This window comes from Lycorma delicatula, chromosome 4, assembly GCF_047948215.1.
Source record: "Lycorma delicatula isolate Av1 chromosome 4, ASM4794821v1, whole genome shotgun sequence".
In the NCBI taxonomy this organism is placed as follows: Eukaryota; Metazoa; Arthropoda; class Insecta; order Hemiptera; family Fulgoridae; genus Lycorma; species Lycorma delicatula.
In genome coordinates, this window is record NC_134458.1 from 93473412 (window position 1) to 93490358 (window position 16947).

At 36.2% G+C, this 16947-nt stretch overlaps 1 protein-coding gene across 2 annotated transcripts in view; it reads right to left on the minus strand.

Annotated features, from left to right (window-relative positions):
- Positions 1-14208: 14208 nt before the first annotated feature.
- Positions 14209-16947, minus strand: part of ari-2 (E3 ubiquitin-protein ligase ari-2) — a 316218-nt gene continuing 313479 nt past the window's right edge. For both annotated transcript variants that reach the window (XM_075363686.1, XM_075363685.1), the window contains one exon: positions 14209-14973. In XM_075363686.1, coding sequence (XP_075219801.1) covers positions 14902-14973 — 72 coding nt within the window. In that variant the 3' untranslated portion in view covers positions 14209-14901. The remainder of the gene's footprint in view (positions 14974-16947) is intronic.

Consider the following 16947-nt stretch of genomic DNA (forward strand, 5'->3'; position numbering starts at 1 on the left):
TTTTTAATGAGTTTTTACACTTTTTTTCCAAATGTATCCCACAATACATCTGTTATACAGCTGTTATGTCCCTTCTTCGCCTGCCCCTGCGGGACTTCTCCCAGGAATACAGTTCCTGCATTACATTCCTGGCCAACATTGCTACGGCCGCCTAATTACTTGCACTCTCAAGCATGATCCGTTACACTTCCTCAGGTGAAAACATATCTCTTCTACCTATTGCATGCAATGCTTCACTCCTACTATCCTCGAATCTGGGACAGCTTAAAAAAACGTGGTGTGCTGTCTCATCCACACTCTCACAAACCGGACAACACGGGGAGTAGTCAGGTCCAAACCTATAAAGGTACTCTCTAAACCTGCATGGCCTGCCAGAAACTGCGTAAGACAGTGATTCAACGAGCCATGTGTATACATCCGCACCAACCCTTCAGGTCCCTGATCAGGCGGTACGTCCATCAACCCCTCTCACTGTCATCCCACCGCCTCTGCCATTCCCTTCTCAAATCTTCCATAATGGAACTGGCCAATCTCATTTTTTCAGTGGGTATTGGAGTACCTTGTTCTTTCATCCTCTTCCTATGAAAAATCTCAAGGTCTGGCGGTAATATTCCCACTAAGGTGTCCGCAGCCTCGCGGGAAACCGTGCGGTACGCTGCTGTGATTCGGAGACAGTTCTTTCTTTGTATCTCTTCGAGAGTATCTCTGCATTTACCATATTTAGTGACTCCTCCCCAGGCTTCAGTACCATATAGTAGCACAGAGGACACGACGCCAGACAGCAGCCTCCTCCTCTGCTAGCTGGGTTCCCCATTATACGGTAGCAAACAAGCTATTAGTCGCCTCACCTTTTATGCCTTTGGCATGTCTCCATAACATGAGTGCCAAAGCGTAACCTCGCATCCACCCATGCACCGAGATAATTTATGTCAGCGTTCTAAACTACTGTCTGACCCTCAAGGACCATTTTCAAAATTGGTCTTCTGTTGATAGTTGTTATAAAAACGACCTCAGTTTTGTCTGGGGCCATGGTTAGCTCTAGTTAGCTCGGATTTGCATGAAAGCTTAGCACGGCCCAATCAGAGTGTTCCTTGACTAACGAGCCTCCGCACCCGCCGGCTGTATGCCCGTCCGGTACGGTAGGTTGGCTCGCCGGTTCGGATCTTTTGAGATTTCTTCTTTTTCCATACCTCTAACAAATCAGAGTGGGGTAGTCCGGACCCAACTAAGTCGTTTCCGGGCCCCTCCCTGGCGGCCGGGACTCGATCTTTTCAATTTTTTAAAATTCCTATCCCTTTATCTGTTTCCTCTATTCATCTCCTGATTTTCCATCGTATTTTCTGCCTGGGTTATAACTATCCATAGAGAGTTTCTTCAATATCTACCATCAATTTCTATTCATAAGATTATCAGGGTAAGATGATTTCTGTGGGTTTCGTCTTTGTTTGCCACCGGCTAACCAGAGGGGTAATCCTAATTAGGACACGGTTAGTCCTAATTTTTCTTCTGTCAGTAATCGATAAAACCTGTGTTTTTTTAGGTTCCAGACTAAGGCCGCGGTCTTTGAGCCATCTGTTCGCCAGCTCAATTGCCAAGTTTGCTTTCTGCTCGATTTCATCGTCGGTCCGACCTGACACCAACAGTGCCAGGTCGTCGGCGTAGGCCAATGGGGAGACGCCCGCCGGATATCTTAAGTTCAAGATACCGTTCCAGAGGAGGAAGCTCAGGACAGAGCTTTGTTGGACTCCCCCTTTTATCTGGAACTGAACTTCGCCGTTCTTAGCAATAAAAATCAACTCCCGTTCACTCAAAAAGTCACAAATGACTGCACAGATATATGCGCTTGTATTTCTTTGTTCAAGTTCGTCTGCCACTACATCCCATGGGAGGCTGTTAAACGCCTTGTGGACATCCAGGAGGATAGGCCTCCAGTCGCTCTGATTTCTTCTCCCATTCTGTCCGCTATCAATCTCTCATATAATTTGTCGACTGTCAGTAGTAGACATGTACGCCGGAGTACCGGCGCCGTATTCTTTATTTGTTGTTTGGGGATTAACAGCAAACTACCGATTTTCCATGTTCTGGGGAAGCCGCCCCTCCCCAGCGCTTCGTTAAATACTTCTCGAACTGTTCATGGATATGTCTTATTCAAATCTTTTATCAGGACACCTGGCATTATCAGGACCCGGACTTTTATTGGGGTTAATACGGGTAATTGCCCATTGAAGTTCGTCCATGGAAAAATGTCTTCTATCGAACTATGGTTATATCACTTGTTCACCTGCTCTAATAATAAATAGCCTTTCGACCGCTTGCTGAATCTATTCCCGTGTCAGCTGGGGGAGGGGCGCACCGAATCTTTTCATAACAATCCTGTACGCCCTCCCCCATACATCGTCTTCCAACTCTGATACTAAACGCTTTCATGTCGCTCTTTTGGAAGCTTTAACCGCTGCAAAAAATTCTTTGCGGGAATTTTTAAACTGTATTTCAGCCCGCGTAATCTCGTCGAACCTGTTTCTTCTAGCTCTTTGTAATTTCCTGTGAGTTGCCCACATTGATGCTCTCAGTATCTCGATTTCAGGCGTCCACCAATATATGTTCCTTCTCTCACGTGCTGGTGGTGGTCTAAGTCTAACACTGTCTGGCCCGAGGCCAGTGTGAGCGATCATAGGGTTATAACCTATGAGATCGTTTATGGAGACGGTTTAAGTACTTCAGATTCGGGACGCTGTAACCTAAGGAGCCTGGATCAGCATAGGCTGCGGCGCGAGTGCGCGGCTGCCTTGCAGGGGTTGGAATGGTGCATGGAGCACAGAGAGGAGGTGGAATTGATGGCTGAACAATTCGGCCGGGCCGTCAAGACTGGCTGCGATAGGGTTCTATGGCGGCCTCGGCCAATGGACGGACCCTTAGGCTAGTCCACTGATCGGGGAGTGCCTGGGATCGTCATGACCACTGCTTCCGGGGAGCCATAACGCAGGCGGAAACCCGGGGGGAAAGTGGTGATCCTCTGCCCTTAGCGTGCTGCGCGCAAGAGTTAAGTCCGCTAGGACAAAATACCAGCATCGCCCCCTAATGGGGATTATCGTTGATGACGTGGGCGCTGAGCGTCTGCAGATCTACCGGCACACCCGTAATGAGTACGTCCATGCCATCAAGGAAGCCAGACTAAAGTTGTGGCAAGACTCCATGCGCGAGTTGCAGCGCAACTTCTTGCAGCTGGCAAAATCATGTTACCGGCCAAAGCCGTTGCACGTGCTGTCCAGTGTTCGATGCGGGTTTGGTGGTCATGACCACATTCAACATCTTTGGCGACTTACCAGGCATTCCTAGATACTTTGTTTCCAGATGCTCCGGAGGGTAAAGCAGAGGTCGGCGTTAGGGCGGGGGCTACGCACTTCTCTGGCGTATGGGCTGGTACGACCGAGTGGTTTCCCGAATGGCACTGAAAAAGGCACCGGGGATTGACCAACTTGACCCGGATATATTCTATCATCAACTGCCTGTCATAAGAGAGCCGCTTGGAAGGTTGTTCACGGAGTGCCTTAGCTGGGGGGGGGGGGGGGGCTACTTCCCGACTTGTTGGAAAGTGGCTTTGGTGAGGGTGCTCTTAAAACCAGGAAAGGATCCTAGTGAGGTCGGCAGTTATCGACCCATCAGCCTCTTGCCGGTAATCGGCAAGTTGCTGGAAAGGCTGGTTGTGGAACGGCTCTGGGAAAACATTGAGGTGAACTGTTTCCTAAATCGAGGCCAGTATGGTTTCACGAAAGGGGTTGGCACCAAAGATTGCATCTTAAATGCTCTTGCCGAGGTGGAAAGCGCCGACTGTAAATATGTTTTGGCAGTTTTTATATACATAGAGGTAGAATTGTTTAGGAAATTTCTTTCCTTGTTGGAATTCTGTCCTCTATGAGTTGCAACGCCGCAATGTTCCCGTAGACCAGCAGGCCGTAGTACGTGACTATTTGACCAATCGTACGACTCTGTTTAAAGATTCGCACCTAGTTGTGAAAAAATCCGTCACCAGGACAAGCCCGCAGGGTTCCGTTCTCGGTCCCGTGCTGTGGAACTTGGTATTTGACGGGTTTCTGGAATTGACATTCCCAGAAGGGGTCACGGCCCAGGCTTTCGTCGATGACTGTCTCCTGTTAGTTCGTGGCAATTCATGACCGCAGTTGGAAGATCGAGCGCAAGTAGTCTTGTCAACCGCGGAGGGCTGGATGGACATTCAAAATTTAAAGATTTCTGTGGCCAAGACGAAGTTTATGCTTCTCAAGGGTGCAGACAAATTATCGTACAGTCGAAAACCCCACATTAAGTATAAAGGCTGTGTAATCAGCCGAGTGAAAGTTCATAAGTACCTAGGTGTTTTGTTTGATGAAAAATTGCTGTTTAGCAACCAAATTAGGCACTGAGACCGCGGACGCCGTCTCAGTGATGCACAACTTAAGAGAATTGCTCGGAAGGACTATGATTTGTCTGGCTATCAAATGTACATGGTGTACCGAGGTGTCTTTGGAAGCATGACCTCTTACGCGGTGCCCGTTTGGGCGTATAGGTAGGATATGAATAGAACACTTATTCAAAATTTAAGGAATGCCCAGCGCACAGCCTTAATTGTATGCACTGGTGTTTTTAAAACAACCTCCTACGAGGCGATTGGGAAAGGCTCTCCCAATCGATTTAGTGGTGAAAGTTCGGGCAGCCATGTAGAGATTGCAAAGAGGACGAGAGGCCAAGGCGTTTGGGATGCGGTTCGGGGCGGGCCAGTGCCGGAGCGAAACGGTGATCACAATGCACCGGATCTAAATTTTGTTCAGTTGCCCACCTCCCGCCTGCGGAAGAAGCTTCAGAGCCTCGCGATGGAAACATGGTAGCTGGAATGGAACACCACGACTAAGGGAAGATCCCTGTACATGTTTATACGGGATCTGGCGGGATGGTATGTCTTGAGTTGGTTTTTAAGGGCAACGGGTGCCCAGGTGCTCACCAACCATGTTAATTTGAACCAATATCTATTTTGGTTCCACCTGGCAGCTGATGAGCTGTGCGTCTGCGGGGAAGTCCAGTCAAATAAACACCTGATTTTTTACTTTCTTGCTCTTGGGGGGGCCAGAGACCGGGCCACCCTGGAACTTAATGGTCAAGGGGGAACTTATTTGCAAGTTATCATCTGGGTTCTTCCTCGCTAATAGTATCCCCAAGTCACCGCTGACCTCAGCCTTCACAACCCGGAGAAGGTCAGCATAAGTTTTCCCCTGTGCGCTCACAATTGACTTCCAGGAACCCTGCCTTCACAATACCAATCAATTGAGTCACATTCTTGATCGGAACTCCAAGTCAAAAACTTATAAGGCACATGAAACCGTCTTCACCGTCCAAACGCATCTTATCGATTAATATTTAATAATTAAAAAAACAATCGTTTTATAGAGCCACAAGCGAAAAAATATTTGAAATAATTAATATTAAACATAATTTAGGCTAGTGTATTGGTTAAAACGTCAGAAATGTATTTATTTACATCGGGTTCGAAACTAATAGACTAACATACCTTTTTACATTTAAAGATGTTAAATTATTTTTAAAATATATTTTAATTCCCGCGTTCTAGTGATGACGTACACTTCGATTTTCATTCGTACCTCCATCCGTTCGATTTTTTAATTTAACGCGCCACGGAGCAGGGTTATCCCTTCTGAAATGCGTAAGAGGGATCTCTAGCGAGAGGAAAAATATGTAGGTCTTTGAATTTTTAAAATCCCCCACCCGTTCCGATGTTATTCAATTTTTTTTTGGAATTGCCTCTCTTAGGGGCGCTCACTCCAACCAAACCCCCTTTATTTCGTTTTGTACGAGCCCCTGAACAAAAGCCATTAGAATTGGTAAATCCCCCATCCGTTTCCGAGATATTAAACTTCTTGGAAATAACGTCTAAAGATTACGAATTTTTCTTGAAGTTAAGAAATTCTGAAGACGTTACCCGTCTTAAGATGCACGGTGTTTCCTTAAGATATCAATTAATACCTGAACGTTAAGATGTGGTAATTAATACCTGAACGTCTTTAAACACCTGAAAACGCTTGTTTTAGAATTCCTTCTATACTACTAGTGTCCAATACAGAGACTGTCTTCCATCCAAATGGTTGTGGTTCAAATTCTGACAAGCATTTACATTATTCACTAGTTACTCATTATTATTAACATATTCCCATGTATATACATCTCCGGCTTCCTGATGTGAATTTAACAAAATCTACTATTCTTGAATAATAAGTGAAAGCTTTATAATCACTTCTTTATAAAACTTTATTCACAGTTCTGTCAATAATATGGAAGCTACTGAATGAACTCGACTGCTATGATGTTCAATTAACAACCTTTTACACATACACTAGCTGCAGGGCGTGTCTACGGCACGCCTCCATAGCTAGGCCCTCCGGGCGCGTTACCCTGGCAGGCGGCGTCTCGGAAGGGGGATTATTAGGTGTCCAAAACTTTTGTGTTATAAATATATCTTGTCCTACTAGATTAAGTTTGTTTTCTGAGATTTGTTTAATTGTTTCTATTTTAAGATAATTTTTTCAATTTTCTTAAAAATTTATTTAATTTTTTCTGCTTGTTATACAGTAATAATTTTTTCTTTAACTCAGCATGGCTACCTCTTGTTTAAATTTTTTTTTTGAATGATGATATAACGAAAGTTAAATTAGAAAATTAACTCTAGAAATTGATACTAACTTTAAAAATTTTTTCTTATATATTTTGTATTTTCTACTTTTTAATCTTCATAAGTTTATACTTTACAGCTGCGCTAGCGCACAGGTTCGAGAGTATTTAGCGAAAGATCGGATCGGTACGTTTTACGGTGGGTGAGTGCAATCAAAACATAGGGCTAAACAATTTAATTTTCGGATAACCAAGATCCGGTCGATCAAGGTGTGCCCGATGCGTTAAACTGTTAGCGCTCGACCTGCTGATACTACGCCGTTTGAATCGTGAAAATCGGACGGGCGGTTGCCAAGATATTACGTTGGCGTTTTTATTTTTAACTGCATCAATAATCAGTTTTACTCTTTGCTCGTAATGGTCTATTTTGCCTAGCAAAATCCAAATTGATTAGAATAAAGAAAATCGTATTTATTAAAATAACTGTTAACTGATTACATGAATTATACTTTATTAATCTAATACGCCTATAATTATCAGATTGCTGCTTTCCACTACTGTTTTGAATCTGACCACGCTTAGAAAATTTGAATGCAATGGAGAAAATTCGTGATGAAAAAACAACTTACATCAAATCACGTAAAGGTTTTAAGCGAGTAAAAGTTTCATTAGAAAACTGATACAGAAACTAAAAAAAAATAGCATTTTTTGATTTAGGAATATTTATTACTTCTCAATATATATCATTCTTCAACCATCTTCAAATACTAGTTTATCAAATTGTTAGTTGCCAATTTCTAAGAAAAAAATTACTTGATTAATGCTTATCACTACTTTGCCGAGTATTTACAATGACATCCAGTAGTTTAATAAAGTTAACCAAGGTGTTAGGAGCCAACCCTATTTTTAATTAATTTTAATTTCATTTATATTAATATCAAAGTAACCTTGCACCTGTTAAAACCATTTACAACATAATTCCTATGCGCGACTTTTTCGTACTTAATTGGCGTTTTCCTATTTCTTGTATGTAAACTTCATATAAACTCATCCACATTGTTTTTTGTTTCACAGAAATTTGTTTTTTGGTTTGAAATTTAAGATAGAAATTCAGGAGTACAGCTAACTCTTCCTAACCTTACTGCACAAGAGCAGCTAAGATTTTCTAGAAAGTTTAACCATTAACCAAACAGTTCATATTTTAAGGATCCAAAAACTTATTTTTATCACCTCTTAGTCACAAGTTTAAGTAGAACGCCCACAAGTCACGATGTAGTCATCGATGAGATTAAGATTTGCAAGAACTTACTTACTTTTCCTGTTTAGCCTCCAGGAATTACGTTTCAGGTATTACTTCAGAGGATGATATGTATGAGTGCAAATGAAGTGTAGTTTTGTACAGTCTCAGTTTGACCATCCCTGAGATGTATGGTTAATTGAAATCCAAAAACACCAAAGAATACTGGTATCCACGATCTAGTATTCAAATCCATATAAAAACAGCTGACTTTACTAGGACTTGAACACTGGAACTTTCAACTTCCAAATCAGCTGAGTTGGGAAGATGCGTTCACCACTAGGCCAACCCGATGGGTTAAGGTTTGCAAGAACTGGATTGATCACAAATAACAAACCACTTGGAGGTAGAAAGGAGTTCAATTTGTTTTTGTAATGCCCATTATCCCAGGTATTTCTGGGATAGAATTTGGCATAATTTTGATAAAAATTATGCTACAAAACTGTCCATAGTTTACATTAATTATTTGATTTATTCATATATTATCAATTCCGTACATAATTCTTCAGATATATGGTATAATTTTATCATATTGACCCATAGGAATCTAGGCCTGTTGTTTGAGAACTGTAGAATTGTATATATATTATACAGAGTGATTTTTTAGTCCTGTTACCCAATTTTAAATGTTATTTAAGAAAGGGAAATTTAGGTGGAATAAAAAAAATGTATTTGTTACAAAAGAGATTTAATAAAAAGCTATTACTTTCATAATTGTTAAAGAATATGCTCAAAATGCCCACCCCTTGCGGTTATACACGCACGGACTCTTTTCAGTATATTAGCAGAAAACTTTTTTAAGAGTTGCATAGGAAATATTCGTGATTAAGTCTGTAATATTGACTTTAAATTCATCAATAGTGTGAGGATTGTTTTTGAAGGCCTCGGACTTAATATAGCCCCACAAAAAGTAGTCAGGAGATGTGAGGTCTGGGGACCTTGGAGGCTATAAGCCCTTGCTTATTCGATCATCAGAGAACTCTTGCAGAAAATCCACGGTTTCTCGAGACGTGTAGCATGTAGCGCCGTCTTGCTGAAACCAGCAATACCGTTCTTGAGGTTCCAGGAGGGACACAAACTGGCGCACAATATTCCTGTATACTTCACCATTTACTGTCTGTTCGAAGAATATGGGTCCGACTATACGATGACGAGATATAGCACACCACACACCAATTTTTTCAGGATGCAAAGAATTTGGGCGTTGAGATTTTCAACCGCCCAAATTCGACAGTTTTGACTGTTCACATAACCATCGAGATGGATCCAAGCTTCATCACTAAAGAACACTGTGTTTAAAAATTCGATTCCGTTATCGTTTACGAGAGACCTAAACCAACGGCAATATTGCAATCGCTTGTTTAAATCTGGAGGTGAAGCTCTTGGACTAATCGTACGCGATACGATACAATTTCAATTTTTTAGCCGATTTCTGAACACTCGAATATGACAAACCAACTTACGTGGAAAGTTTTCGTAAACTTTTCCGTGGAGAATTGAGCAATCTTGTTTTCACATTATCTAAAACGTCATCTGTCAAGCGAGTTGGTCCACCACTACGTTTTCTGTCGCAAATAATACCTGTCTCTCGATATCGGTTTGCTAGCCTAGAAATTGAGATTTTTTTCTGGCGGAGGAACACCAACAAATTTAATTTGAAATGATTCTTTTACACTCGCGTACGATTTCGTAGCAAAATATTGTTCAAGAATGAAAACTCGTTCTATGGTAAAAGACATTCTGTTCGTAACCCGACCGGAAACGGCACAAAAGTTTACACAGCTCAAGGAGAATCAACTCACACTGCCGTATCTATACCGGTTAAGTAGCGCTACCAACTTCGTGTCACAAAACAGAATTTCCCTTTCTTAGAAAAAAATTGCCAGACATTAACAATTGGGTAACAGGACTAAAAAATCACTCTGTATAAAATACAAACCACCAAACACAGTAATTAGTTAAGATAGACTTCCTTATTAATATTTAATGACTAGTTTTCATGATATCCCGCATCTTCAGTTAATATTAAATTCTATTTTTATAACAAAACTTATTATTTTTAATAATTTATCATGTTGTTTTGGAAATTCTAATATTTTTCCATTGCCATAGTATAAATAATGCAAAAAAATTACAATGAAATTGTAAACCGTATGGTAAGAGTGTCGCAGATATCATTTCTTCCATTCAAAAAACAAAAACTTCTGTAATATAAATAAAACTGTTTTTAACAAAGTGATACTGATATCAAAAAAGATGAGACAAACAGTGTTTAAGCGTTCCACACAAAATAATGTGTATTACATACAAATAAAATCGGGCTAGTAAGAGTTTTGTAACAAATATTTCTAAATTTTTTTATATGGAATGCTTAAACATTGTTTATTATCTATTACTGTTTATCTATTGTCTATTACATATATTTAACATGTATTTTTTTTAAACAAAATTCGAAATTAATAACAGATTTTGATAATAAATATACTGTCTTACGTTTTTTAATATTAGTATCATTTTGTTAAAAACAGTTTTATTTATGTTACAGAAATTTTTGTTTTTTGAGTGAAAGAAATGATATCTGCGACACTCTCACTATACAGTTTACAATTTCATTGTAATTTTTTTTGATATCACTGCGTTTTGTTAGATTATTCTTTGTTATGAATTACTGATTGATTATCTTATGGATTTATTATTGAAATTTATTACCTTCCTAGAACAAACAAATATACATTTTTTTGAATTTCTCGGCCAATTTTTTTTGTTGTAGTCATATCATTCACTTCATACCATATTTTTCCTTTTTTAATAAAACTATTATGACCTTCATGAATCGAAGATCTGTGATGTAATATTGTATGTATTATTTGTAAGTGTAACCCTCAGTTTTTATCGTATCTGTGGACACATTTTTTATATTATTAAATTTACTTTCTTTTTAGTTCTCCATCAATTAGTCCAAATAGTTCTAATTGTAGAATAAAATTTTACCAATTGAATTTATTTCCGTTTTATGTAACAAACCTTTGTTGCCACATTTGCAACACAACAATTATTTTAATTTGGGAATTAAAATAATTGTTTCATCTTCAATACTTTCCTTTACATAAGAGCATCTACTATTAAAACAAGCTGTACTGTATTTTCTTTTAAATTTCATTATTTCATTACATTATCAAGTTTTTATATGCTACCTAGTACTATCAAGTACTGCTACCTTTTTTCCCTGTTTAGCCTCTGGGAATCACGTCAGATATTACTTTAGAGGATGAATGAGGATGATATGTATGATCTAACTGAACTGAAATATAATGCTTTCATGCTTATTTTTTAATTTCCCCCCCCATTTTTATTTCACTTTTAGGCTAGGTCATGTTTAGAACTGTAAACATAGTTCGTTATCTTTGCTGTGCCATCCAGTTCTGCGGACTCTTACTGGTGAAGTTCTAATGAACTTTGTGATATTGTAAAAGTACATGTACTTGTGCTGTTCAGTACTGAAAACTATGTAGCACATCCTTGCTAAGGATGTCCTATTAATTAAAGCTCAACAAAAACAAAATGCTGGCCTGGAGTTAATATACAAATAAGTAATAATGTCTTACATGTATTCAATTAGTTCCTAATTATCCACAACCTATTATTTTTAGGGGTATGCTTAACAGGTATGTAATGCTGGAGAAGATGCAAAAGGTGATATCCAAAATTGGCTAAACATATATCTTACTATTTGTATATGTAGCCCTTCAGAGATGGTGTGTTTAAAAATAGTTTAAATCACACACTAATATAGAACTGTTTAGAACTCCTGATATCTTAACCACCTTTTAACACTGCATTACTAATTTTTATATTATGAAATCTTGAAGAATTACCAACAGATTTCCCAATACGGTATTCAACTGGCCAGTTACTCATTTTAGCAGTTTTTCATGGTGGAAATTCTTTGAAATAGTGTGAAAGACCGTTATTTATATTAGCTACTGTCACTATTTTAGCTTTTTTTTATTTTAACTAGTATATCTTTAAATTATGAACATAGTTAGCCACATAATTTTGCCTTGCCTCCAAGATATTTCTTTCTAATAAATTGTATAATACTAGATATAACTGATATATTTATTATTTATCAAATCTATCACTAAAATAATAAATAACACTACTTTTTACAAATCTTCAAAGCATATTATTAGTAAAATTAAATACTTTTGTTCATGATTTACTACTGTTGATAAGAATCGAAGGAAAATGTGTTGTTTTTTTTTTATATTATGTCATTGATATTTGACAATATTAGCAATATAATTGTTGTAAATTAGTTGCTTATGTGCAAGGGCAGGTAAAAAATTATCTACACATTTTGTTTGTTCTACAATTTATTTACATGAAGGAAGAGTTCAATATGTATAGCATTTTTCTAGTCACCTCCCTTGTCAATGCAATTGGTCCAGCAGTCCACAAGCTTAAATATTCCTTCCAAAAAGCCACTTTTGAACTGCTTCCTGCACATTTAAGTCTGAAAAATTAACAACCTCGCAAACCAAATGGACCTTGAGCACCCAAACAGATGAAAGTCAGAGGGAGCAAGATCTAGGCTGTAGAGAGGGTGTTCCAGTACCTCAAAATTTAACTTGTTAATGGTAACAGTGTGGCGAGCCATGAATGGGTGGGCACTTTCATGCAACAACACTTTCTTTGACAACAGACGTTGGTGTTTGTTGCAAATTGCTGGCTTCAGTTTGTTTTTCAACATTTCACTGCAACTTGCGCTGTTGATCATAGCCCCCATTCCAATGAAGGCTTCCAGTATAGGTCCTTTTGCATCCCAAAAAATGGTTAACATAATCTTTCCCACTGATGGCTCAATCTTGAATTTTTTCTTCCTCATAGACACCAGGTGTTTTCACTCCAAAATCTGGTGTTTCAATTTTGGCCTGTAATGATAAACCCATGTTTCATGATCGGTGACTACTCTGCTCAAAAATGCATGTTGAAGCGATCGAGTAAGTGCTGGCAGATGTCAACACGTTTGTACTTGTGTTCTGCAGTAAGCTGTCTTGGTACCCATCATGATTTTACAGAACCTGAGCTTGTTGTGGGTGATTTGTTGGGCAGAACCATGACTGACATTCACAGAATATGCTACCTCATCGATGGTAACTCACCTAATTGCCAGAATCATCTCTCAAGCTTGCTGAATCTTATCATCAATGGTGAAGATTGATGAGCATCATGCTACCTCTTCACGCACCACACTCATCCGGCCACTTTTAAACTTCTCGATCCACGAAAAAATACTTTTACATGATAAAGCACTGTTCCCGTATTGTGATAATTCTACGATGAATTTCACCACTTTCACACTCTCCAACAAGAGAAATTGATCACTGTTCACTATTCACCCTTAGTGAAAACTACTAGAAGAACAGACATGTTTACACTGATTACAGTGTAAACATATCTTACTATTAAGTCAGAAGGCAAATGATGTGACTGGGATCAAATTTTGCAAATGTGATCTCAATTGTACTAATTCTAAGCAAGCACTTATGCACAAACTTTGTTTTCTTTTTTAGTTTGATTTATTGTCTTTTTTTTTAAATTCAATTTATTTATATATTTTTATTTTTTGGCAGTTGTTTTTTTTAGTTTATTAATTGTTTTTATTATTTAATAGTTTTTTAAAACACATTAAATTATTAGTGTAAATACAGTAAAAAATAATTTATATTCATTTATATTTTTCTATAACGCATTTATGTAATTATTACACATTTATTAAGTTGTATTTTATTTTTATTGTTTATTACATATATTTTATTTTAATATGCAATAAAAATTATTAATGAAAATGGATTGTGTTGTAATTTGTAAATTATAATAATAAATAAGCCACAGATTTCATCAATAAATACTAGTAACATTTACCAATATTCCTATTCTAGTAAATTTGAACCAGAAAAAAGAAGATGCACTGAGCAGTATCCAAAGGCTGAAGGTCCATAACTTCTTTGCTACATAACAAACGGTTCCTCATTGATTACTGAACATTTTGTCTATATCTAATAATTAAAAATATTCCAAGAAGGAAAGGAAAAGCCAATAGGAATTTGTTAATTATTAAATAAATAAAAGACAATTTTTAATTAAAATGGTATTTTAGGAACAGTTGTCAACACCTCATAATATTTTATTATTTATTTATAAACAATTATTAAAAAAAAAAAAAACAAATAATTAATAATTTTTAATCTTAATCATTTTTAGTCAATAATATTTTTTTTCTTTTAATAAGTCAGTTCAGAAGTTTCTAATTTCTATACACTTGAATTACAAAAATTAAAATAAAAAAAATTCTTACATAAATTTGATAATAGTCAACAGATGACAAATAAAATTTTCAATTTAACATATTTTTATAAGATTCTGGTAAAGTAATAGTTAAAATAATAAATGCTTAACTATATCCATTTAAAATGAATAATTAACTAATAAAATAACATAAGGCAATCAATAAAAGCCCAATGTAAAAGAACTTTATAACAAGTGATCATCAAACTACGTTCGGTATTTTTTTTTTTTATGATTGGTCGATTGAACAAAAATAATAACACTTAAATTCTTAGTCTCTTTTGCTATTTGATTTGTACAATTAGATTTACACTGATTTTTTTTTTTTTAAAGTAAGTAACAGAAGGCAAAACAATTCATATATAATTAACAAACAACACTTTCACATTTACTTACAAGTTTTTGAAATGCACAGCAGTGTCCACAATAGTAAGGGCAAAAATTTCTTAATGCAAGTCTATAGAGAAAGAGTATTTTTGGCAAATTGTTTATATATATATATATATATATATACATATATATTTTTTTTAAATTACTATTTTAACACTTTAAAATGCAGAACAATGAACCGTTTCGAAGCGTCACAAGTATATCCGTCTTAAATCTGAAGGCGATGTTATCATATTACACTGCGGGCATAACTTCTTTGCTCCCTGAAAAAAAGAAGAAAACATCAATATAACAAGATATTATTACTAAACAGGTGCTGGTACACTGCTTACATGCATTTTTTTTAATCTTTCATAAACATTCAAACTCGCGTTAATTTCCTTTGTTAATGATCCATTTTTATACGTCTAAAAACAGTCAGTTAAGGGATTGGACTGTAAATCACATTCAGTAGGCTGATTTACAAGCTTAAATTGTTTTGTGCTGACTGTACAGTAAGTGTTTTGATTGTAAGTGTTTAAGTAGAAAACTAAATATTAAAGGAGTACTAAATTTTTCATTTAAATTATTCATTTTTCTTTCAATAAATTTCCTGCTTTTATATCAGACACAGTTTCATTAAAATTGAACAGCAGTTACACTTAATTTTTTTTAGACTTTTTATTTATTTATAAGTGGTTCTTTTATATATCTGAAAAATTATATATCTCATTTATGTACTTTTAAATTTTCTTGAAAATAAATTTATTTTGACAAATCTTATTAATATAATATAAAATATAAATTTTGAAAAATTCCTAAAACACAGTTTTAGGAAAATCTATCCACTACTATTTTGCTCAATTTTTAGAAACTATTTTTAAACTGTAGATAAAAGAATCCTTTCGCTATTTTTTGTGTTGACAGTGAACCATTTGATTTAATTCTGTATTTCCAACTGAAAAAGAAAAATACAGCTTTTACAGAATGAGAACAGCCTTTAACAACTGGTTAAAGTCACACTTTATTAACCGTAAACTGAAGGTTGAAATCTATTTTTAAAAAGAGACTTGTAAAAATATTTGACCTCATTTCTAGATGTAGAAATGAAAGACACTTTCTAGGGAATCCTCTTCCCTAGAAAGTGTCTTTGGTCCTTTCCTCTTCTTAACATTTATAAATGATCCTCATTTAAGTATACAGTTCACTGGTATCTTCTTCACAGATGATACCACTGTATCTACGTCATAACATATAAATTAAGCTTTTACTTAGCAGAATTAGAAAATTCCATTAGAAGTTCAAAAATAATTTATATGAATGGACTGTAACTGTCTAAATATGAATCGGATAGTTACAATGACCTTCTCAATTATATGTGCTACCGCTTATCATGTGGATAGTATTCACATTACTGATAGTAATAGTAATAATACTAGTATTTTTATTGCCCATAATGTAAAATTTTTGGGCATCTTGTTAGGTAATAAATTTTCATAGGATGAAAAACTGATTTTGTTTTTAACAAGATCAAACTATATTTATCTACTTTTAAAGCTTAATTACAGCTGAGAGATGAATTTTTTAGCATATAAAAGACATTAAGTCTGACTGGTATTCAAATCTAGAACCTTCAGATAATAGGAAAGAATTCATATTAATAGAAATCCAGATTAATAGGAATTCAACCATGGATGTTGATGGAGCTTGACATCATACAAACAATTTAATAATTGATATGACAGATATATAGTATCACAAATTCTCTCAAGACATCTGGGGGCTAATTTAAAAAGTCAGAATGAGTTTTTAGGATTTAAAAAAGGGGTGTCCAATATATTTGGTGCAAACAAAAGGTAATTTATTCCTAAAGAATAACAATATACATTTTTATCACACCAAACAGAACTATTTTTTGTTAAGACAACATAATACTTCAACCTTTAAGGACCTTAATATGCTTTCCATTGCCACTTTAAATAAATTATCTTATGTTCTGAAAGATACTCTAGTCAAATTATTTAAAAATAAATTAAAAGATCTTCATTAATAAAAGTGAGATTTTAATTAAAACTAATCAGATAATTCTGAATTTCTGCCTCTTGTTTAAAGCAGTTATTTTTCATTAATAATGAAGTAGCACAGCAATGTTATCATCTCTAATGTGATTTATTCTAGCTGTAGATTCTGATTGTACCTGGAAATTATGTAGTTTGAAAATAAATGTTTACTGCCAAACTATTTATCACCTACCTGTA